The sequence below is a fragment of the Canis lupus genome, chromosome 6 (genome assembly GCF_048164855.1).
Source record: "Canis lupus baileyi chromosome 6, mCanLup2.hap1, whole genome shotgun sequence".
In the NCBI taxonomy this organism is placed as follows: Eukaryota; Metazoa; Chordata; class Mammalia; order Carnivora; family Canidae; genus Canis; species Canis lupus.
Window position 1 is genome coordinate 72,995,527 of NC_132843.1, and position 24,785 is coordinate 73,020,311.

The 24,785-nt window shown below is 45.9% G+C and overlaps 1 protein-coding gene across 2 annotated transcripts; it reads left to right on the forward strand.

The window, feature by feature from the left end:
* The first annotated feature begins 4,622 nt into the window (after positions 1-4,622).
* IRF6 (interferon regulatory factor 6) lies at positions 4,623-24,250 on the forward strand. 2 transcript variants are annotated; one of them, XM_072831195.1, is made up of 9 exons: positions 4,623-4,679; positions 9,341-9,424; positions 9,975-10,151; positions 14,109-14,313; positions 15,314-15,442; positions 17,885-18,028; positions 19,086-19,478; positions 20,193-20,311; positions 20,997-24,250. In XM_072831195.1, exons 3-9 carry the CDS (start codon positions 9,978-9,980, stop codon positions 21,219-21,221), a joined length of 1,389 nt encoding a protein of 462 aa, XP_072687296.1. In that variant the 5' UTR covers positions 4,623-4,679; positions 9,341-9,424; positions 9,975-9,977; the 3' UTR covers positions 21,222-24,250. The 2 variants fall into 2 exon arrangements, with proteins under 2 accessions (XP_072687296.1, XP_072687295.1); XM_072831194.1 differs by lacking the exon at positions 4,623-4,679 and adding an exon at positions 4,686-4,826.
* Positions 24,251-24,785: the final 535 nt, after the last annotated feature.

A 24,785-nucleotide genomic window follows, 5' to 3' on the forward strand; every position in this document is an offset into this window, starting at 1 on the left:
ATGAGCTTGGCAGTCACTGAATGCCAAAGAAAGGTCTGACACTCAGGCCTCCTGACTCCTACGTGCTTTTTCTTTTGCCTTTGAAAATACATGATGATAAAATCTTTCTTAAATATTATGTTTATCTGCTTTAAAAATCAAATCGTACTGAAAGCTCTATAACCAAAACATCAGCTGTCCCCGCTCCCTATTTTTGTTGAAATAATATTTCATCTCCTAATATTTCTGTTGGAATCTTTCATCCCTTCTTATCCTCCCTCCCATGCTTTTTGTCCTCTCTTAACCTTGTGGTTGTACTAGAATGGCCGGAGGAGAGAAAAGAGATGAAATACACTTGGTCAATCAGTTTTATTGGACAGAAGTCCAATTTCTTACCACATTGTTCTCCATAAGACTCTGTATCCCCAGATAACTCCTTTTTCTGAAGTCAACACATGTCCAGTGCTCACGTAGCTTACCCTGAGACTGACCTGTTCTAGGAGCTACTGGGTCACAAGAATGCCTGTCTGGCCTGTGCCTAGTTGCCCTCAAGGACTTGACTGAGGCCAGGGAATGATTTACATGAGAGAACAAAGAGCAGATAACCGCGGTGATGATCCCTCTCATCCACACTTGATCAATTGCAGAAAGCCTTCATATCCACAATCTCATCAGACACAACATATAATCACAGGATGTGTTGTTTGGTGCTGACCACGGAGTCGAAATCGGGACACTGCTCTGTCCTGACAGGGCAGCATATTTGAAATCAGGACTGTGAATCTTCACACTCAAGGTGGTTTCTTATTTGGCCCTTTTGTCTGCAGGGCCAACAGCTTTTTTTTTTTTTTTTTTTTTTTTTTTTTGCCAGGGCAGGTGGAAGTGGACTCTCAGATTTGCACTGAAGGGGAGGGAGAATGATGGCAGGACCCCAGGGAGACAGCTTCCTTCCAAGTGATTTACTGGGCATTATTTCCCCCACACACACACACTCCTCCTCCCCGTAGACCCAAGTTTGGGATGAAGAAAGCTGCTTCTTTGAGAACACTTATAAAAAGAGAATCAGAAACTAATAATTCTGAACACATTAGAGGGGAGTTCACCTAAAACCCCAAACTGAAGTCAGTTTCATTGCCTGGGCTGGAAAGTGAGAATAATTTATCAATTTATTTCTGCTGTAGCTTCCACTGTAGAAATCTCAATGAGCCTCTAGTTAGGATCACACTCTGGGGTGCTTCTGTAGAGGGTAAGGGGACAGAGGCAGGGTAACAACTCAGGCTGCAGTTTAGGTAGTGTGTTAGGCTAATCTGTAGCCCCAGTACCTCGAAACACTTGCGTGGAACCAGATCTAAGTCAGGGTAGGATTTGGGGTAGGCGTGATGGGGCTCCCAAATGCCTTCTAGAAAGCTGGATGGGGTCTGAGTTCCTCCAAGAGAGTGCAGAATTGAATCTTTCAGCTTGATGTCTTCACCTCCCTCTTCAACAGCCCCACTGACAAGTAGCTCAGTCTAGTGCTATTACTGACACCAAGGACACGAAGTTCTCCACTGTACTGAATCTGTGGGAGCAGTCCCAGTTCCTACGCCCTCTGCTCGCCAAGATGAGTGGGATTTGGGTCATATTACTTTATTGTCATATGTTTGATATTGTAGTGGTTAAAGAGACCCGTCCTCACCAAGTAAGAGCTGCCTGGGAGCAGGAGCAGGAAAGAGGAATTCCCAGATTCAGTGCCCCTGTGTTGAAACCGACATCACACTGCCTGAAACTCAGACTCACGAGTGAGTCAGCAATGCCTTCCCTGAATGGGGATGGAAGGCAAAACAATGAGAACATCACAGGCCCAAGTCACATTGGGGAATCTCTGAATCTTAAGAGCACTCTTTTGAGAACATAGAACTGATTCCGCCGGAGCCTTTGGAGGGGATTCACAAGGTGTTCTTATTCCCCAGACCAAGCAGATGAGGCGTATCTCAAGCATAGAAGACTTCAGGGTGACCCATTTCCAGGTCTCATCATTTGAGGAGCCCAGAAGCTCTTTCTGATCTCTGTCCTAATTCCTCCTGCTTCATCCCCTTTCACTGATTCTTGTAGTAGAGTGACTGCAGAGTTGGGACTATATTTTGTTTACCATAGTAGCAACAGTGCCTATAGAAACATGGGTGATTAAAAAAAATAACAACCAATATAGCACCAGTGAGAATAGACTCTGGTTGGGTTGCTGAGCAGGGTCCAAGTGGAAAGGATCCTGGGTTTGGAAGTTCTAGGCTTGGCCTTGTGCCTAATTTGCTAGCTGACCTAGAGCAAATCACTTGATCTCCTTGGACCTCAGATTTCTCATCTATGAAAGGGGGGAATTTGGATTAGAAGTTGCAAACTCATATGCCTACAGATCAGGCAATTACAGTAAATGAGTGAATCCAATAGGGTGAGATAAAGCCCAATAAAGTCCTGGCTTTAACATGTGGATTCCGTCTAAATGAGCCTCTGTTGTCAGACGCAACTGCTGAGCCAGGCTGTCCAGAGCATTTGACCCTTCAAGAGATGCTGAAAATATGCATGTTTATGTGAAATCTCCTGGTGTTTAAAATACTGTGTGGGTCAAGCAAACATCTCTAAGCCAGTTTTACCCTCAGACTAGAGGACTAGAAGGGTCCTCCCAGCTTGAATTTTCTGATTCTAACATGTCTTCTAAAGAAAATCTTTAAGAAATCACGGTAGTTGGGGGATTTCTGCCAATGCACAAGTGAATGCCTGTGTGTGGGCTCATGCTTGTATGACATAGGGCTTTTGGCTCCCTTGAAATGATGCTTTCCTGGTGGTCTTCCCCCCACCCCTCACACACACCTGCAGTGGACTGTTTGCTTGGTCTCAAGAGCCAAGCCCTGGGCCAAATGGGAGACGCTGCTTGAACTCATCAGCAGTAAAGAGCGGGCTGCATTGATGAGATAGTCCTTCCCCTCATGAAGGGAAGAGCGATCACCAGCTAGAAGCTGGCTAAATCAGGCTCTTGGGGACTTGCTATCTTCCCAGGCTCTGCTGGTTATGTCCCTAACTGAACTGGCACTAAGAATCAAGTTCACATGATTCCAATCTGGAGTTCTCCAACACACCTGCACTTTCAGGTGGGCTGGTGAAACTACCACGGTCTGGGTAGCTTAAGCAACAGAAATACCTTGTCTCACAGTTCTGTAGGCTGGAAGTCCAAAATCAAGGTGTCACTAAGGTTGGATCCTTCTGAGGGCTCTGAAGGAAGGGTCTGTTCCAGGCCTCTCTCCCTGGCTTGTAGATGGTCATCTTCTCCCTGCATTTCTTCACATCATCTTCCCTCTGTGTCTGTCTGCCTCTGTGTCCAAATTTCCCTTTTTCAATAAGGACACCAGTCATCATTGATTAAGGCCCATCCTAATGACCTCATTTTAACTGAATCACCTCTGTAAAGACTCAATGTCCAAGGAGGGTCACATTCTGAGGCATTGGGGGCTGTGGGATTTCAATATCTGAACTGAGAGAGGACACAACTCAACCATAACACCACTCTTTCATGGTCTCTCAGTCTTTGCTCTCAACCCCCAAACCTCAGTACCCTGCCCTGCCTATGCCCCTTCCTACCTGTGACAGCTCAGTGCTTCAGGGTCTCATGTGCTGGGACACAGCTCACTGTGAGCATGTACTCTACAAGGACTGGGGTTCACTGTAGTGGGGAAAGGAGAGGGAACTCTCATCAAACAGGAGACATACAGGCCTTGAATTTCAGGTAATAACAGGAAATGTCACCTTATTCTGTGAGGCACTGTCTACATGCTTTTTCTAGCCTTATACAAAAATTTCAAGTATTTATATATCTGTCAGTAAGTGCCAAAATACTGCTCCAAATACTTTGTATGAGGCAAATTACTGAACTCCAACAACACCCCTTTGAGGTGGGTACTATTATTTACCGCATTGCACAGATAGGACCCTGAGGCCCAGAGAGTTTTGAAACTTTCCCAAGTCTGTATGTAGTAACTGAGGGAGCTGGGGTTTGGATCCCAACAGTTAGCTCCAGAGGCCATGCTTTTAATCATTACCGGATAACGATTGGAAAAGGTAGGAAATATTATTCTCATTGAATAGGAGAAAAGTGAGGCCAAGAAGCCAAGTAACTCACACTTGGGTAAGAAGCAGAATAAAGGCGGAATTCCTGCCCTGGAAGCCATAGGGCTTCCCCTCCCCCTCGGCCCCCCAAAGGGGACCAGGTGTCCTGAGTCCGTGTTCTAGATTCCACTCACTTGCTTACAGGCCCACAGGTAGTAGCAGGGCCAGCCCTACTCTAAACCCTGATTTGTAGGTTAACTGTCTCCACACTGCAGGGTGACTATGGGGCATGAGGAAAGGGGAGGCACCCTTTGGGCTTCGGATCTGACTTCCCAGTCGCTTCCAGGGTCCAAGACCGCGAGCCCGGAGGCACAACGAGGTCCAGACCGAGTCGGGGAATTCTCTCGGCCGGGGGTTAAGAGCCCCAGAGCGGGGTGGCGAGGGCCCAGCACCCCCAGCAGCCCCCAGCACCGCCAGGAACGCGGAGCATCCCCTGTCCCGCGACCCGCCAATCCTCGCCGCGAGGGGGCGGGGCCGCACCTGGGGGGCGGGGCCGGGCGGCGGAGGGGGCGGCGGCGTCCCAGGGCGAGGCGCTGACGTGCGCTCGGCGCACCTGGGCCGGGCAGGTAAGCGCCGGGGCGGGCGGGGGAGCGGCGCTCGGAGTCGCGGGCTGCGCGGGGCCGGCTGTTGCTTCCCCGGCCGCTCGAGGACAGCGGTGGCGCCGGGTGATCGTAGCTGGGGACGGGGTTCGGAGGTAGCCGGATCGAGAAGAGGTGAGGACGCTAACTTCTGGACTCTAGCTTCGGAAGTGGGGGTGGGGGGTGGGGGCGGTTGGGGACACACCCGCCCGCCGAGTTTGGGGTTAGGAACCTTGCTTTGGGGACAGCCTGTTTGGGGAGAACCCCTGGGGTGGGGTGGCTGTCGCCTGGCTTTAGGGAGCTCTGGGGCGGTGCTAGCCCCGAAGTGGCCGCGCGCCCCCCTCCCCCGACCCCACACTTCGTTCTCTACCCCCTTTCCCTCCCTGCCCTCCCGGAGTGCGCTGCTCTCCGCCCCTACCCGTACCCCTACGCTGGGACGGAGCTCCGGCGCCTCCCCTCCTCCGGTCTTGCTGGGCCGCTGGCCCCTGTGTCCCAAAGAGGGAATTTCCCAGGCCTGCAGGCCCTTAGTCCTGGTGGGTGTTGGAGAAATGGGGGGTAGGGGCGGCCAGGAGCTTTAGCCAGTTTTGTTTAGTTTAGTTTAGTTTTTTTTTCCCTTGAGTTTGTTTAGTGCAATCAGGCTCCTGCCTTGGGCCTGGGAGACACCCTTGGATTTCCAAGTAGCCAAGCTTGGCGCTGGGGAGAGTGGCCCTGGGTGTGGTTGCTCTGGGGGTGAGGCCCTCTTGCCTGAAGGGGATGGAGGGTGGGTGTGGAAAAATGGGGAAAGTCTCCTAGGCCCGACTGGAAAGGAGGCCCCGGGTGCCACTCTTTACAGGGAGCCTGCTTTGCAGTAAGGAGGTCATCTCTGTCCCAACCCTGCTTTCCTAGGGGATGTCAAAAATGGAAGCCCGGAGAAGGGAGAGGGAGGGAGAAGGTGCTTGTGTAGGAGTTGGTGAAGGCTGGTGACTAGATTAGTTTGAGGTGTGTGCGTAACGCATGACAGCAGCACCCAATACCTTGTGGCTCCCTCTCACCAGCCCCCAACTTCAATCCAGCAGGGAGGAAGGGCATGGGAATTATGGCTAGAGACTTGGAATTCACCTCCAAGCAGGGCTAAACTAAATGGAGGAAAGGTGGGGGAACTTGGAAGATGGTCTTCAGTTCCCTCAGTGGAAAGGGAAAAGCAGGACTACCTGGCAAGGGCGTTTTACTCTGAGCTGAACCATTGGCAGCCCAATCTCGAATCTCGACTTTGAGGTAGTGGTGCCCTGGAAAGGAGTCTGGGCAGGGGCCGCAGAGGTGGCAGTGGAGGTTTTTATAAAGGCCCTGCTCCCTGGAGTGGGTGTGAGAGAGAACAGTTAGTGCCGTGGGGAGGTTGAAAGTATCCCTGCTCAAGGCCTGGTGTGAGGGGAGTGGATGGGTTAGCATCTTTGTTCTTTGGCTGGGTAAGTACCTGTTGGAGACACAGGCCTTGAATTTCACTGTGATGGCCGCTAGAGATATCAGGGCCGAGTTCAGCTAGCCTAGTTCTGTGGGCATTGAGATTTGGGTGATGAGCATGTTTAGAAAGAGAACTCTGATTTAGGTGTGTTTGGGGGTGGGTGTCTTGCAGCCTCCTCCCTAGCCACTTCTTGGCTCTTCATGCCGCTGGCATCTTGTTAATATTTTGGTTTACTCTCTTAGTGTGTAGAAGGAGGGACTTGGAAGGCAGGCTACAGTGGCAGGATTCAGTACAGCACACTCTGACTCAGGAGTGTTGGGTCCAGGCCCCAGATGAAGCGCTTTTCTGTGTCTTAATTAACCAGCTATAAAAATAGGGATGATAAGAGTACTACTTCCAGATCATGAGGATGAAATCAAACACGTTAAATAAAAGTGCATATAAAAACTGTAAAGTTGGAACGCCTGGGTGGCTCAGCGATTGGGCGTCTGCCTTTGGCCCAGAGCATGATCCTGGGGTCCGGGATCGAGTCCCACATCAGGCTCCCTGCACGGAGCCTGTTTCTCCCTCTGCCTGTGTCTCTTATGGATAAATAAAAAAAAATCTTAAAAAAAAAAAAAACCTGTAAAGTCTATGTTGTTATGAAGGATTGTTGGTATCAAGGTCTTAGCAGCTGAGGGGCATCATCTTTTAAACCTATCTATATCTGGGATCCCTGGGTGGCGCAGCGGTTTGGCGCCTGCCTTTGGCCCAGGGCGCGATCCTGGAGACCCGGGATCGAATCCCACGTCAGGCTCCCGGTGCATGGAGCCTGCTTCTCCCTCTGCCTGTGTCTCTGCCTCTCTCTCTCTCTCTCTCTGTGACTATCATGCATAAATAAATAAAATCTTTAAAAAAAAAAAAAAAAAAACCTATCTATATCTATCTAAATCTATACATATCTTTTATATGGCCGAGAAATGTCTTAGCTTCCTGTAGTTAAAAAAAATACTACTTGTAGGGGCGACTGGGTGACTCAGTTGGTTTAGCATCTACCTTCGTTCGGCTCAGGTCAGGATCCCAGGATTCTGGGATCGGGCCCCTTGTTTATTGGTGCTCCCTGCTTTGCTCCCTGCTCAGAGGGGAGTCTACTTCTCCTTCACCCTCTGCCCCTCTTCCTGCTTGTTCTCACTTTTTCTCAAATAAATAAAATTTTTAAAAAGAAATACAACTTGTAGTTTTTGTTTCATTTTATTGTAAATTGAAACATCATTGTAGGAAAATGTGGATTATATAGGAAAGTATATATAGACAAGTATAAAGTTCAGCCATAATCCTATCACAAGTAACCATTATGAATGTCTTGTTACTTTGGTATATTATTTCTTTTCCTTTTTTTAACTGTGTGTATGTGCCATATGTACACAAGTGCATGTTACCTTACAAGATGGAGATACTACTATACAGTCAATATTGTATGCTGTATTTTCTCCCTTAACCTCATGTTGTAAATATTTCCCCAAACCCAATAAAAATTCTTCAGACACCCCGTTAATGGCTCCTTAGTAGTGCAGCCTGTGAGTATGTAATTAAGCCATCTTCCTCTGTTATTTTGGTTGCTTCCAACTATTCCCTCTCTGCCAGTTTTTAGAGTCCTCGTGGTGGCAAGTGGGGGAGATCTCGGCGACTTTGAGAAGGTGGAGAGGGTTAGCAGCGATGGAGGTAGGGCTTGGAGCAAGGCAGGCTGGGGTGAGGCTGCTCAGGTGTAGTGCCATCTTGAGAGAATGCTGAGAACCCAGGACTCTAGATCTTAACAATCAATCTCTCCGGGTGGCTGCTTCTCCTTCCCTAACACTATGTGCGGTTCCCTCTGTTGACCCGGTTGCTTTAATTTTTTCTTGATGAGCTGTCGATTAAAGAGGATAAGCCCTTTTCTTCAAAGCCTGTGGTCCGTCAAGAAGTGGATTTCACATGTCTGACAAGCAGAGACATGGGACTTACCGATGCTGCAATAGAAATTCTCAAAAGTCCCTCGTGAGGTGGACCAATGTGCTACCTGATGTCCTATTCGTCCTTCCCCTGCTCTATCCCCTTTCCAGTAGGATAGGACTTAAAGGTAGAACTTGCCCTTGGGAGGATATGCATTTCTCTCCTCCTTATAAGGTAAATGTTTTCCTCAGTTTGACTGATGGCTTGACTTGCTGCCCTACAAAACAACCTAAACGAGGCCAAGAACATGGGGGTTGGGTTTGGGGGGACAGCTGAATACTGCATACCAACCTTACCTGCCCACTGTGAGCTGGGCTCCCAGGGGGAAGGTTTCAGTTGCAAGCCTGGTTAATTGGGTCAGAAGGCTCAGGTGAGAGCAGGTCCTGCCTTGCTCTTAAAGTGCCAGAAGCCGAGTTGGGTTTGGGTTTTCCCTGTTTGTTGGGAGTCTGGCAGGGGAAGGAAGGAAGTGGTATTAGGAGCCACCCCCTCAGCTAAGCTCCTCTGAGTGGGAGCCTTCAGCTGACTCAACTGGTTTGGTTTCTGAACTGTGATCCAGGTGGGGATCTTCCTGGGTGGGAAGGTGACTTATTTACCTTCCTTTCCTTGGGCCACTGTGGGGCTCGAGCAGTTCCAGTATGGATTTCTTCAGAGTCTGATGTGCTTTCTAAGCGACATTAGTGTGCTTTCTAAGCGACATTAGTGCTGGACACACAGTGGCCGAAGAACACGTTATTTGTTGAGTGAATGCGATTTTGCTGGCCTCACCTTAGGTAAAGCAAAATGAGAACACCAAAAAAACCTAAACACAACATCCAAAGCAAATAGTTCTGTAGTGCCCAGTTTTTCCTCAAGGCACCCAATCTGGGCAGGCCTTTGTCTGCTGCTGTGAGTGCTGGCTGTTGCCGAATGTTATCTGCTATGCCCGGGTATTTTTATGAGAATCAATTGCAGACTTTACCCAGGCCGGCTCCTGCAGCCAATGGGTTCACTTTAGCCTCGGTGGGGGAGATAAACAGACCCAGGTGGAGGAGGCTGAGCAGAGAGCAGAACTTGCCATGTGATTGTATTTAGCAGTCCAGGGTTAGGAGCTGTAGCATTTGATTATTCTAGGGCTCCTGAACTTTTCCAGACTCAGGTGCAAGGAAGAGTCCTCAGAGCCTTTGTCCTCTATGTTCCCAAGTCTTCTCCCAGCCACTGGATTGTCCTGTGGATAACCAACTCAGACCCCCTTTTCTTGGTACAGAGTCTTTGGCTGGCCCAGAGAAAGGAAAGCTGACTTGAGGCCCCGCTCTCCGGATCCCCGTGGATACACTGCCTGTTCATCTCTGTAAGTGAGGACTTTGGAACCAGGACCCACCCCTTGCCTACTTCTCTCTCACCACGATTGTGTCATTTCTTACTAAAATATTCCCATTCGCCTTTCGTTGTCTAAAAAGAGAGTACGCTTCAAATTCTTGCCCCTATCTTTGCTGTTTCCATAACATTTTTTCTCCCTTCTCCTGAGATTGAAAAGAGCAATTTCACTTCTCTTCCAAAGTCCTTGGTTTTTCAGGAAGCCTGTGCTCCAGCGGGAATGACATCATCTTTTTTATTTTTCTGCTTCAGGATTTAAATAGAAGAAATGTGATCTACTTACATGATAAGTCTGATTTGGCTAGAACATGAAGTATAAATGGCTTTGGAATGAGAATCAAAAGAACCTTTTAACCTCTTTTCTTTTCTTCCCCACCTGGCACAGTTTATTCCCATATTTAGTTTCTTTGCTGTAATCTAATGAAACTGTAGTTCTATCATACGGGAACAGTGGCTGGGAAAAGTTCCCAGAGGCTGGCCTAATTCTCCTGCTCTCTCCCCACTCTTTACCCTCCCCCACCCAGATCATGGCCCTCCACCCCCGCAGAGTTCGGCTGAAGCCCTGGCTGGTGGCCCAGGTGGATAGTGGCCTGTACCCTGGGCTCATCTGGCTACACAGGGACTCCAAACGCTTCCAGATTCCCTGGAAACATGCCACCCGGCATAGCCCCCAACAAGAGGAAGAAAATACCATTTTCAAGGTAAAGCACTTCTTCCACCAATCTGACTTGCGATGCTTTCCAGTTCTGTCAGAACTTTCTGGGATTTTTTTTGTTGTTCTGTTTTCTATTTTGGCACGAGGAATACACTACATCCAAAATGCTGATGCATCAGAATGTTTATGAAGGGGGTGCCCAAACTTAGGCATAGTAATTTCTCTTGCTGGGGCATGTCTGTAATGTTTGAGGCTGTTTATTCTTTCGTATTGGTTGAAGGTACTCAACTCACATCCCAAAAGATCCAGGTGCAGTTGACTAAACTGGAAGTGATTGTATTGATGTGGTTGTTCCAAAAGTTCCCAGGGGTCAGCAGATGACTCTCACTCTTCATTCACTCAGGGCTCTTGCTATGAAGAGAGGTGCTTGGGCCTGGGAATGACTCTCCAGACCAGGACAGAACTACTGAGTGTTAGCAGGCTCCTAACATAACCTGTAGATTGGGTGTAGAGGGCCCTCTGAATGTTTTTCTTTTGATATTAAAATACCTTGCTCCATCCATGACTTCTGCTTATAAATTAAAGGTGATTTAGTACAAGTTTTTATTCTACAAGTATGTTTTCTTATATAAAAAATAGCTCTGATGTGAGAATTGTTTTGTTTAGCTGAAAACAAGATTGAATCATATGGCATTTTACAAAATTTAGTGAAGCTAAAGCTTGGCCTAAGAAGTAGTTGAGAAGCTGGTTATGGGGAGAGATGTTATGTGGTTTGTAACTCAGGACCCTGTGTTTCTGCTTCAGACCAACTTCTCGGTGCTGGTCAGCCTTCCATCTTATGAGTCGCTTTAGTTTCTGCATCCCCAAGACATGAGGTAGTAAATTTAGTCTTTTCTTCCCCCTATAAGCTGGAAGCTAGAAGTGAAATCCAGTCCCTACCCAGATTGATGCCCCAGGTTCTTGCTGAGCTTGGATCGGAAGAGGTGGGCTCACTCCTCAGAGGAGGCAAGCCATCATAGAGATATTTTCCACCCAACTCACTTATATCAGGTATAGATGCAAGAGGTAGAAGAAATATTGGCCTGAGATCATTTAGGAAGAAAGTAAATGAGTGCTTTTAATTTTAAAACAATTATATGAAAATGATAAGGAAAACATCTGTAAGCCAGACTCAATTACTGAAGTTGGCATTGAGAGGGGCATGGGCCTGCCCGGGGTCAGCTGGCCTCTGGTTGTGGCCTTGGTCTGAAAATGGATTTGCTGTTGGTGGTTGAGGGTGGCAGGCCATGGGGGAAGAGGCTGGTTCCTGAAAGCCCCGCTCACGAGAGTGATCTGTGTGCATAGGGCTTGAGAAAAAGGTGACTGCAGGAAACTTGTTTTATTTATATCTGTATCTCTGTTTGTGGAATGCTAAGAGAGGGCCTTGGAAGTCAGGAGAAGAGTGAGGGTGCTTTCACAGATCCCAAGCTCTGACAGGCCTTGGGCAGGATATCTGGGGGCGGGAGGGGAGCAGGGGGACACTAGCATTAAATGCTAGTGCCTGCATTTAAGTGCCTGCTCTGTATCCCGTGTCCATGATCTAATTATCGGCAACTCGGTAGGAGAGGTATTACTCTCATGTTGTAGATGCAGAGGCTGAGCCTCTGAGAAGCTAAATAACTTGCCAAAATCACACAGCCAGTAAGGGGTGTGGTCAGGATTTGAACCCAAGCCTATCTGCTACCCCATTCTGACTGGGAGTTGGAGGACCTGGTTTCAAATCCTACTACTATCAGTTGCATATATGGTCTTGAGCAAGTCACATAATCTCTTTGGGCTTTAGCTTCCCCTTCAGTAAAATGGGGATGAAACCAGTCTTACCTGCCTCACAGGATTGTTGTGAGAATTGAGTGAAATAATGTTTGGGGAGGGACTAGTGAATTACCATTTCTGGAAGAGGAGTAGGGACCTGCACAGTGACCTGAGTGTCAGAAGCAAGACTCAGAATGGGTTTAAATAAGTCATGTTTATAAATCACACTGATTGCCATGTGGTGGGTACCTCCCCCTGCTGCATCAGCCTTGGGCCCTCTGCACCATCTTGAGTGGGCCCTGAGGGGGAATGACTGTGTTACGAGCAAGAAGCCAGGGTTGTGGTTCTGGGTTAGTCTGGCTGTTCTCCATGGAGGGACAGGGGTTTAGGGAGCCACAGAAATATGTAGACCTGTGCCAAAGTCAGCATAGCCCAAGCCAACTGGGTGGGGCCAGAGTGGGAGTGGGCACAGGGGATCAGATAAACGGAAGGGAAATGTGGTGAGGTAGCAGTCAGGTACCACCAGGTGCTACTGGAGATGTGCTTCTCAGATACTGCAGACCAGTGAAGATGCAATCCCCTGTAGGGAGCTGGATGGAACGGTGGCTGCACAGCCACATCAGGCAGCACCACTTTGTCAGACCTCTTCGTTCTCTACTGCAAAACAAATGCAGCTGCCCCCGTCTTGAGGTGATGGTAAGAAGTGAGCCTGAACCAGAAGAGAAGGATTTAAATTTGTATTGGCAGAAACTTCCTCATGATCCGTCAGGCTCTGGGGGATAGGGACTGAGGGAGATCAGCGAGCTCAACAGATGGGGCAGAAATTTTCCATTTCAGCTTGAGGTCAGAAGCAGAGGCAAGGGGTTGGGACTGGACAACATGCTCTGTTCGCTTGAACAAGTTGGGGTGTGTTTCCTGATTTTGAGTACTCTGCTAATGACATCTCCCTTTTCTGCATCGGAACATAATGTCCTGAAAAAAGCATAGAGATCTGAGAATATGTTAGCAGTCGGGGGGGCGTGGATATCCTGGGAGCAGAAACCTACATACCTTTAGACCTGGAAACTAAAAACCAGAGAGGAGGAGCCAGAGTGGCTTTAGCTCATGCCACTGGGCCCTGGTGTTTGCAGCAAAGTACTTCCAGTGAAGTGGGACTTTGAGGAACTAGGGAAGGGAAGGGGGTGTGGGTTGACTTGGACATGGGACTAGCTGAATGAGGCCCTCCGCCTTTAGCTGAACTCCCAGGGTATGCTTCCTGCCCTCCTACAGGCTATTATTTTTCTACACTTGTTTTCTACAATTACTTATCCATCAGATTGAAGAATGTAGAGGGAGGGTACAGCAAGGCCAAACTCTTCATATCACATGCCATCTCCCCTTGTCTTATTATATAAGTAATTAATGTCAAATATGCCCCCCACCCTCCAATTACCTGAAATCCTGCTATCCAAAGTTACCATTAGCATTTTAGTGTATACAGTGGATGCTTGAACAGCATGGGTTGGAACTGTGCGGGTCCACTTATTTATTTTTAAGTTTATTTGTTTAAGTAATCTCTACACCCATCGTGGGGCCCGAACTTGCAACCTGGAGCTCAAGAGCTGCAGGCTTCTGACTGAGCCAGCCAGGTGCCCCTGCACTGGTCTACTTCTGTGATTTTTTTTTTTAAATAAATACAGTACCGTAAATTATATTTTCTCTTATGATTCTCTTAATAGTATTTTCTTTTCTCTAGTTTACTTTATTGTAAGAAGATAGTATATAATATACAAAATACATGTTAAACTACTGTTACCAGTAAGATAGTTAAGTTTTAGAAAGTCAAAAATTATATATATGGATTTTTGATAGTGCAGGGGTTGGTATTCTGACCTCTGTATTGTTCAAGGGTGAACTGTATTTTTTCCAGACTTTTCTTTATTTTCAACCCTTATTATAGCCACTCTTGACAGGTGGTGCTGGCACTGACAGTTGAGATAAGGCTCCTCCTTTCAAAAGATTCTGTTTGCATATGGCTTAATTTCCCTCAGGCCCTGTCTGGCCTGGTCCTGAGGGTGGTGTTTCTTCCTGCAGGCTTTGTAAGTTGGGTTCAGATGGCGGGGCAGTCAGGCAGGGGTCTACATTGCATGTGTGTCTGTGTATGAGAGGATGAGCACACATGGTAGTGTTTCTGGGCAACAACAGGCATTCACTGCAGTTTCCTGTTCCTCAGGCGTGGGCTGTGGAGACAGGGAAGTACCAGGAAGGGGTGGATGATCCTGACCCAGCTAAATGGAAGGCCCAGCTTCGCTGTGCTCTCAACAAGAGCAGGGAATTCAACCTGATGTACGATGGCACCAAGGAAGTACCCATGAACCCAGTGAAGATATATCAAGTGTGTGACATCCCCCAGCCTCAGGGGTCGATCATTAACCCAGGTGAGGCCCCAACTGCTGGGGGGACAGGTAGACAGTAAGCCCTGTTTTGGGTTGGACTCTTAAAGAGAGAATTGACTTGAAAATTGCTTACAAAGTTTAAGATTGGTAAAAGCAAGAAACTCTTCTCCTAAGAAGGACCCAGAGAACAAAAGATGTAAAGTCAGCAAAGTCTCGTTCACTTAAGGGAATAGTTACTAACTAGCCTGACTGCTTAAAGCATGAGAAAGTAGAGGGAGTATAGAATCCTACTGCAGGAATAGCTTCCTGTGGGACTCAACACTGAGAGGAGAGGTCAAGTAGTTTTAAAGATGGAGGAACTAAAACTTAGAAGGTTTGAGTTCTGAACCTTGCTCTTATCACTTTGGTCCTTGTGGGACATTGAAGCAAGTCATTTGAACTTTAAGCCTCAGTTTCTTCAATGGCAAAATCTGGGCTCTCATCTTTCCTGCCTACTTGAAAGACTATTGTAAGACTCAATTGACATGACATTTAAAAGCTATTAAGTTCTCTCTGAAAATGTTGGATGAGTGATTATTTAATTTGTAGGATACTTTCTCTAAGAGAATACCACCTGATCCTCCTATTTACCCAACGCTTAGCAAATACCAAGAGCTAGATAATTAAGACTTGTCCTCCAATGAATCTAGTGAGGCCCTGCCAAGAGGGAAGGGTCCGTCCTCACATTATACTTACAAAGTGGAGAAGTTGGCATCCTTGAGTCCTTAAAAGGGATGCTAACATGTAGCAAGAGGTTTACAGTAGGAATTAAGAGATTTCTAGGGAAAGGGATAGGGTCTGCAACTCCTACATAGAGACATTAGAGCTCAGTAGGAGGAGTTAGAGCCAGAGGTTAATACACCTTTGGTGCCCACTCCTTTTGGTTAGGGCATTGAGGGTACACATTGAACCCCAGGGAGTGTCTGTACTAAGATCAGCTGCAAGGATGACCGTGCAACCCCAGGGGCTCACCTGTGGGCTTATGTGTCTGTTTCTTGGTTAGGATCCACTGGATCTGCTCCTTGGGATGAGAAGGATAATGATGTAGATGAAGAAGATGAAGAAGATGAGCTCGATCAGTCACAACACCATGTTCCCATCCAGGACACCTTCCCCTTCCTGAACATCAATGGTGAGTGGGAGATGGTATGTGGTACAGAAGAATGAAGGGGGTGGAACAGGCTTTGACTTTGTACTGCTGACCTCTCAGGCCCCACTGCATGGGGAGCAGTGACCATGCCCTATGGTCAAGCTGCTGGTCTATTAGCAAGTAGAGGTCATAGACAAGGGAACTCTGCTGGTCCAATTATCCCAATGGGCAACTTCCAGGCATAGAGAAAATCTTCTGAATCTTACAGATAATTCAGAGAAATTAAACATTTAAATTAATTCTCAATCCCACATACAAATACATCAGTTGTCATAAATTTCACTGATTTCCTTGAGGCCAAGTGCAGATATAATTTTGATGGTTAATAGGCAAACTTGTCCACTATTTCCCTTGTTATAAATTTTGTGTCACTTTCTTAGCAGGGTCTACTCTGCTAAGGCTATATTATGGGGAACTTGTAGTTTCTACAGCTCTTAATACTAAGCTTTGATAGAATTTATCTGCAAGAGATGTTTTGCTGCTTTTATGGACTTTTTGAATTCAGCATCTCAGGAAAAATGAGTGGAGAGGTTGGAAGGTCACTGTGACAGAACAGGCACTGATTCTTCCATTACACATTCTGAGGATGCTCAAACATAGGGTGAAGTGCTCTTCAGCATCTTCACTTGAACTGTCCACTGAAATGCTCCTAGTCTAATGCCATGCATTAGTTGAGAAGCTTGTCACTGCCTTTTTAGTTCCATCTGGCTGCTATGGGTCAAATGAGACACTTGTGCCACTTAGAAAATTTATCAAGATGATTCCTTTGGGATTTTGGAGTACCTACTCTAGATGATTCCCTTACCTTTGAGAATCAGGAAATGACTCTTATTACCTGTCCTCTTGCCCTCCTTCACTTAACCTGCCATTTATGTCTTTACAACCAAGTGATGAGTAAAGAAAAAGATCATTGAGCTCTTTCAGGTCAATATTGCCACATGCTATATTCCCACTTAGTGATTTTGAGTTGGATATCTGGAAATATGAGATCCTTTCCCAAATCTTTGGCTGACTCGTTCTGTTATTTTCACCCCTTAAAAGATGCAACCTATTTTGAGGATCATGATTTCCTGTTTCTGTTCATATTATACTAAAGCTAATGTTGTATGGCCTTATGTTATGGGTTGCTTTGGATAATTTTTGGGAAGATGTGGGACATCTTAAAAAAGTAGGAGGGCTCAGTCAGTTGGGCATCCAACTCTTTCTCAGGGTCCTGGGATAAAACCCCAAGTTGGGCTCCCGGCTCAGTGGAGAATCTGCTTGAGATTCGTGTTCTCTCTCTTTCTCTCTCCCCTCCCTTCCCTTTGCCCCTCCCCCCTCATTTGTGCACTTGCTTTTTCTTTCTCTCTCTCTCAAATAATAAGTAAATCTTTGAAAATAAAAAATAAAAACAAAAAAGTAAACTAGGTACATAGATTTAACCAGACTTCTGCACAAAGGGTCAAAGAAACATTAACTTCTATGATTTCAGAGCTGTTGGGGCAGAAGAAGAATTGTTGAAGAATAGATGCCTAAGAAGTGAGGCTAGGAGGAGAAATCTGTAGACTTTGGAGTAAGCCAACTTTGAGAATAGCAGGAAAATAGGATGGGTATTTCATTTTCTTTCTTAAAAGCTTTCATCAGATACTTTTGAATAAATATTGGTTTTACATGGTTTAAAATTCATAATGGTACAAAAAGGTAATAATTGCAAGGTTTTCCTTCCTTTCTGTCTCTGAACCCCGTTCAGTTTCCCTGGAGGAAACTGATCTTTTCAGATTTTTGGGTATCCTTCCAGATGTTTTGTGCATGTAAAAGTATTTGTTTTTAATGGAATTTCTATACTCTCAAAGCTAATCAGCTAATTCAATTAAGTTTATTTTATTTTATTTTATTTATTTTAAGATTTTACTTATTTATTCGAGAGAGAGAGAGAGAGAGAGAGAGAGAGGCAGAAACACAGGCAGAGGGAGAAGCAGGTTCCATGCAGGGAGCCCAACGTGGGACTCGATCCAGGGACCCCAGGAACATGCTCTTGGCCGAAGGCAGACGATCAATTGCTGAGCCACCCAGGCGTCCCAATTAAGTTCATTTTAAAGAAGACAACCAATTTCTGTTTGATTGCTGGAGTCACAATCTGCAACAGGGAGCCTTTCATTCATGTTCATTCTCATTTAACCCCAGAAAAAACTCACATGTCTGATAATCTTAAGCAAATGCAGGTTTTATGGGAGAACTAATATGATTAGGAAGTAGAAGCAGGGGAACTGTATTTCTTATTGTGCGTGTGTGTGTTAGTTGTGGGGATCACTGATGGGCTGCCACAATGAGTCATAGTCCAGTGTTTGGCTCTTATCTATTGACTTTGTTGGGTTTTAGAGCCCCAATCCAGGTGATGTACATGCGTGGTGCCCCTGCCCGCTCACCCACATCCTTCTGTTCTAGGTTCTCCCATGGCACCAGCCAGTGTGGGTAACTGCAGCCCTGAAGCAGTGTGGCCCAAAACTGAACCTCTGGAAATAGATGTACCCCAGACACCTATACAGCCCTTTTATAGCTCTCCAGAGCTGTGGATCAGCTCTCTCCCAAGTAAGTGAGACTTTATCTTTCTAGCTAGGTCTTCAACTCCTATTCTAGTCCCTTCCCTGCCCCACCTGCTGCTTCTATTTCTTTGCCATGTATAGACTAGCTACCTGTCCTATAGGCAGCCTCTGTGTCTGGTTCCTGGTTGACCAATGAATCATCAGGGAAGAAGTGAAGAAACATTAGTTCACGTCTGCTTGCCCAAGGTGATGCTGACTGGTTGTAGCTCTAGGTTACTCACCTCTTAGGTGGGTGTAAAGCCTAGATTAATCAGTTTGGCTAGGGGATCTGGGCACAAGGCCAGTTGTGGGATAGGAAGATTAATGGCCATGGATTTGATCAAGAAAAGTCTTGGATTTTGAGGGGATTTTGGAAGGGAGAAAAATCTTTCTAAATTGAACACAAATTGATCTCAATGAAGAATCAATGTCACTGTCTCATCTCCCTTTCACACTATACATGGTGGTAGTGGGGATAGGATGGGGATGTGAGGGCTAGTATTTTGTCCAAGAGGCTAATAGCTTTGATCGTCTTACAGGGTTCAATTGAGACCTGATGGGTGAAAATTTACTTTGCCGTGAACTGTGTCCTTTTATGGTAAATTATTAGAACAGATCCACAGTGTGTGCTGTGTGTGTAATTTTCATAAAAGACAAGATGGCTTGGTATTTTTCCTTATTCTTCTGGTTTCTTTAAAAATGAGACCCAAACCAGATACCTTAGTTTTTGGGTCCTTCTAATGCCTACTGATGTGAAGACTTGGTCAGTGTAAATGAGGGACTGGACCCAGAAGTTTGCTTGAAGAAATTCTAGCACTTAGGGTGTAATGATTAAACAGACAGTATATGTGGACCTTGAACTGTCTGCTTTTAAGGCAGTCTTTTGAGTGAGTATTCCAGGGATAGGCTGAGGTCTTCCTTTGTTGTAGGAAGAATAACTACGGTAGTGACCTTCCTGAATGCTAGCTGAAAAGTGGCTTGATCTTGATGGACTTGCATGAGTCTCAGGGATAGACAGGCAGAGCATTAGAGCAGGATTCTCACTGTCCTCTCTCACTTTGCAGTGACTGACCTGGACATCAAGTTTCAGTACCGTGGGAAGGAATACGGGCAAACCATGACTGTGAGCAACCCCCAGGGCTGCCGGCTCTTCTATGGCGACCTGGGTCCCATGCCTGACCAAGAAGAGCTCTTTGGTCCTGTCAGCCTGGAACAGGTCAAGTTCCCAGGGCCAGAGCATATCACCAATGAGAAGCAGAAGCTGTTCACCAGTAAGCTGCTAGATGTCATGGACAGAGGACTGATCCTGGAGGTCAGCGGTCATGCAATTTATGCCATCAGGCTGTGCCAGTGCAAGGTGTACTGGTCTGGGCCATGTGCCCCATCACTTGTTGCCCCCAACCTGATTGAGAGGCAAAAGAAGGTCAAACTATTTTGTCTGGAAACATTCCTTAGTGGTAAGTCTTTTTTCAGAAGGTTGGGGTCTGGGAACTTCTCCCTAGAAGTAGGTTTTCCACCTTCCCTACCCACTTTCCTGGCTCTGCAAAGATCTTAAAAAAAAAAAAAAAAAAAAAAAAAACTCCTGGAGGAAGTGAAGGTAGAACAGAACCTTAGTTCTGAAAAATGAAAGAGGCCTGGGTAACAAAGAAGGGCATTCCACTCTAAAGCTATGTACTTGGAAGCTATTTTTAGGTTGGTTGTGACTCTTTTAGTGACAGAAGAGGGAGACAGCCTTGTCATTACTGCCAAATGCCACTAATGCCACCTTAACTTTGGAAGCTGAATTCATCATAATCGGCAAAACATATACTCTTCTCATTTGGGAAATATCGGAGTGGCAAATTCAAACAGACAAATTTAGGGAGAACACTGAGATATAGATTTCACAATATCATTTGAACCCCAGGTCTAGTTTAGTGATGTCCAATAGAACCCTCTGAAATGATAAAAACGTTCTCTATTTGTGTTGTCCACAACAGCCCACATGGAGCTAGTGAGCACATAAATAAATGTGACTCATATGATGAAGAAACTATTTAATTTTAATTAATTTAAATGTAATAACCACATGTGGCTAGTGGCCACCACACTGGACACCATAAAAGATGGTATTTACTGAGTGGATATGGAATGGCTCCAGTACACCAAATTTGCTCTTCCACCTTCTACAGATCTCATTGCCCACCAGAAAGGACAGATAGAGAAGCAGCCACCATTTGAGATCTACTTATGCTTTGGGGAAGAATGGCCAGATGGGAAACCCCTGGAAAGGAAACTCATCTTGGTTCAGGTGAGGATATGAGGATGTGTCAACAACTCTTAGCCTTTTTACGAATGCGTCAGCCTCTAGGACTAGGGTTGTGCTGAGCAAAGATCCATCAGCCGATGTGCATTTTAATCCCACCAGATAGAGTAGCAGACTCAAGCTTTGTTTATTTTAAGAACCAAGTAGGTCCTATCAAAGTAGGATCAGGCTGGAGCACACAGGGTCCTCATAGTAGATGCTAGGTTTAGTGAAGAACTTATCTTGCATTCTCTTACTGACATTAGAGTCTTGCTGAAACCTAACAGGATAGGATCCTTTCCAGCTCTTTTAGAAAAACCTTTTGAGTTACTTTTAAGTATGTAACCTTATTTTAGTAAGTGGCAGCAAGACCACTTGGGTTTGGTCTATGGATTGTAAAAAAAGATAGTCAATAGATGAAATGTGGGTAAAAGTCTTACTAAATAAGCAGCTGTTTATTTAGGCATGTGATGTGATGAAAGATATAGGGTCTTTGCCTTCATTTGAACCAAGGTCTAGAGTGAACCTTGGCAAGATGGTCCAGACAGATAAAGGCATACCCTGTATCAAGACATAAGAGTTGGGGGCTTCCCCAGGGCCTCACTAACCCTTTCTATAATCTTGAGTCCCCTCTGCTCTCTAAAAATACCTTTTCTTCAGTGGATACCTGTGTGCTCTGTGTCCTGAACAGGTCATTCCAGTGGTAGCTCGGATGATCTACGAGATGTTTTCTGGTGATTTTACACGGTCCTTTGACAGTGGCAGTGTCCGCCTGCAGATCTCAACTCCAGATATCAAAGATAACATCGTTGCTCAACTGAAGCAGCTGTACCGCATCCTCCAAACCCAAGAAAGCTGGCAGCCCATGCAGCCCACCCCCAGCATGCAACTACCCTCTGCTCTGCCAGCCCAGTAATCATGAATGCCATCTTTTTTACAATATTGTACATATATTTTTTATTATTCAGATTTAACCAGCTTCAAAACCTCTTCTTTCTAACAATGTTAGTGGTCTCCAATTCTCCACATATCTGGCTTTTGAAGTTGATTTAATTTATGGAAAAATCACCCTTCATATTCCCCCTTTCTTTTTTAAACCTCCCAATGTTAGTGTAAAATAGTAGAAGGAGATTTGGCCTGGGACTTCAGACACCAGCATTCTAGCTGCAGCTCTGCTTCAGTGGTGTGACCTTGAACCACCAAATCATTTAACCTCTAGGCTTCAGATTCATTATTGTAAAATGAAGGGGTTGGAACAATGCCTGAAATAATGCCAGTTAAAACTCTGACCTGATGACTTCATTCTACTTGTACAAGGCAAAACTGCCTGGAACAGAACCCTTCTGCATTGTTCTTGCACCACATTTTTTTTCTTGCTTTCATTAAAGTTCCCTCAAGCGCTGATTTGTCCAACATTGATCTCCGTTTGACCTGTTCTGCTAGTATAGTAAGCTGGCTCCCTGACCGGGTAAGTGAGAGGGAGGAGAGCTGGCTGGTTGCTTAGGAACCAAGCTTGATATCTAAATAGAAATAGGTGCCAAAGTCTGAAAGTCACCTGGTCTGTGGAGGAAAAGCTCATAAACTGAGCTCCTAAAGGCAATCTGTCAACAGAAGGCCCAGGGATTCTGCAGAGTTGGTTGTCAGTTGTTTCCCTTGCCACCACTCAAATAACACTGTGCATGTGGTAGATCAGAGTATGTAACTCAGTGGTACCTTTCAGAGAGGATAGAGCTCTTTCTTTTTCTTCCTTGAGGAAGACCTGGGAGTGAGCGAGGTATGCAGGACAAACTCCTCACTAAAAAAGGGGTAAATTCCTTCTTGTTTGGGAATTTTTCCAGTGCTACTATCATTTGGATTTTTTTTTTTTTTTTTTACAAGAGTGAATGCTTCTCCCTTCTTGTGGAGGTAGCTGGGTATGAACTACTCAGGTGATGATTGGTTGTAGAACATTGCAGCTACAGCTGTCACAGACTGGTCTTATCTATTAACTTTTGCTCAGTGTCTGACCTTTCTGCCCCATTCCCAACCTTAAAAAAGAGTAGAATTTAAACTCCATGACCTAAATGGAAAACAAGATGTTAATCTCTAGTTGCAGGCCCCTAATCCTTTTGAATACTGATGCCGATCGGTGCCAGGCCGTTGTAAGAAAACCCATGTCTAGTGTGCTACCCTTGAACTGGGCCATCCGCTACTTGCTACTGAAGTTGAATTAGCTGAACACTGAGGCTAGCTTCAAAAACCATAAGCTCAATTCAGTTACAGTCGACAATGGGACTTATTTAGAATGTGTAAACTGTGGTTTTAGGGTCTCTAAGGGACGTAGTGGGATCTGCTGTTACTAAAATATGACCAGGAGAAATCTGGCTAAATGCCAGGTGCTCAGCTGGGGGCAGAAGTTGGGCTTGTAGAGACCAGGAAACATGCAAGATATAGAAACTTTATATTCTTTTTTTTTTTTTTAAGATTTTATTTATTCATGAGAGACACAGAGAGGCAGAGACACAGGCAGAGGGAGAAGCAGGATCCATGAAGGGAGCCCGATGTGGGACTCGATCCCAGGACTCCAGGATCATGCCCTGGGCAGAGGGCAGGCGTTCAACCTCTGAGCCACCCAGTTGTCCCAAAACTTTATATTCTTTGGTCATTTTGAGTGAGTAACGTGAAGGATTCATTTGGTGTCTGCTCACTCTGTAACTGCAAAGCTCAAAGTTAAAAAGAACTCACTATAGGTAAGTTGGGAGGGCAACTGCTAGATCTGGGTAGTCCTTCTCCCTTATGATGGGAGAGGCTAATAGCCAGGCTCTCCTTCTTGATGGGGGCCCAGATAATTTGAGCTGGCAAAGTGTTGAAGATTGTGTTCTTAAGGGCCAAGAAGGCTCACACACTTGTAGTATGTGACTCTAATGAAAAGTTTACAAAGATCCAGAGGAATGGATGAGTGGTTTTATGTAGTCTTCATTAGAGAGCCGTTTCTTCCAATGGTTTTTTTTTTTCTTTTAATCATCTTCAGAATGCTGGGAGAGGAGCCCCTGGGTGGCTCTGTTGCTCTGTTGGTTAAGTGTTGGATTCTTGATTTTGGTTCAGGTCATGATCTCAGGGTCATGAGATTGAGCCCCACATCTGGCTTCATACTCAGTGGGGAGCTGCTTGAGATTCTCGGTCTCCCTCTTCCTCTGCCACCCCTTCTCCACACTGCTTGCACACTCCCTAATAATAAATAAATCTTAAACAACAACAGCAAAAACCTAAAAAAAAACACAAAAAATGCTGGAAGTGTGCATGCCGGGCTGTCCACTGGTCTCCCTCAGTGTTCCTTCTCTGGTTCTCGTGGATAGATTAGATACCAGGTGCGGTTTCTTCCTTGGAGTGTTATCTCCTTTGCTGGCTGTATCACACACACTCTTGGTGTGTTCTACTTCCTTGCCTCTGCCTTGCTTAAGAGTGCAAAGGGATTTGGATGATGCCACTACCTCTTCTGTTTGTTCTCTGTCCACCCCGCCAACCTGGATTAGTTCAGAATGAAACCAGAACACTACAGATAAATTGGGAGGGCAAGTGCTGGATCTGGGCTTGTCCCTTTCCCCATATAATTAATTAGGCCTCTGTTTATATGTCCCCATATCGTCCTGTACTTCCTTTCTCAGAGTAATCAGTCCCCTTACAACTGTTCAGCATCTGTGTCCTATTTGACCCCAAACTCCCTGAAGGTAGGGATGGTGTGCCTTGGAGGTTGCTGCCAATGTCTGCTACATGCTCTGTTCCCAACTAGAACTGATCCTTGACCACCACCACTTGGCACTGCTACAGGCTCACTTATGCTAAGTGTTTCTTGATAAACATAGTACAGTAAGGCAGATGTATTTTCTTATGATTTTTTTAACGTTTTCTCTTTCCCTATGTTACCTTATTGTAAAAGAATACAATATATAATGTTGCTATAACAAACGTATGTGTTGCCTGTTTATATTATTAGAAACGCTTCTGGTCAACAGTAGGGGATTAGTAAAGTTCTGAGGGGGGGTGGTTAAAAGTCCTTTTCAGAGTTTCTAGTGTGGGGGGGAGAAGGGGGGGGCACTCCCTACCACCTGCGGTTGTTCAAAGGTCAACTGTAATTGGTTCTTCGAATAAATGAATGAACTGAAGTCTCATTTTATAGACTTACTGCTAGTGACCACGGGAAAATAAAATAAATATGGGGAGTGGGGTGGGGGAGGCAAAAAAAGTCGTAGAATTCGTTTCTAGTCTGTGCTTCTGACTCCGTCTGAGGGAGGAGTGGGTGTTAGGCCGGGAGCTCCCTCCCTCCTTCGGGGCTGGTTCCACCTTCTGAGGAGGCACCGACGTGGAGCAGCGAGTGACACCCCCAGCGGGGGAGCCCGCAGTTCCCTTTGCCTCTGCTCTGCCCACGGAGCAATAAATTCAATAAATTCAATAAATTCGGGCCATTTCCTCAGAGGAGCTTTCTCTGCCTCAGAAGGTGTTA

Bases quoted from the DNA above. Each gene is read 5' to 3' on its own strand.
- IRF6 (XM_072831195.1), top strand. From the start codon at position 9,978: ATGGCCCTCCACCCCCGCAGAGTTCGGCTGAAGCCCTGGCTGGTGGCC. The intron at 15,443-17,884 runs GTGAGTGGGAGA...CTTCTGTTCTAG, and splicing joins CCCCTTCCTGAACATCAATG to GTTCTCCCATGGCACCAGCC. The intron at 18,029-19,085 runs GTAAGTGAGACT...CTCACTTTGCAG, and splicing joins GTGGATCAGCTCTCTCCCAA to TGACTGACCTGGACATCAAG.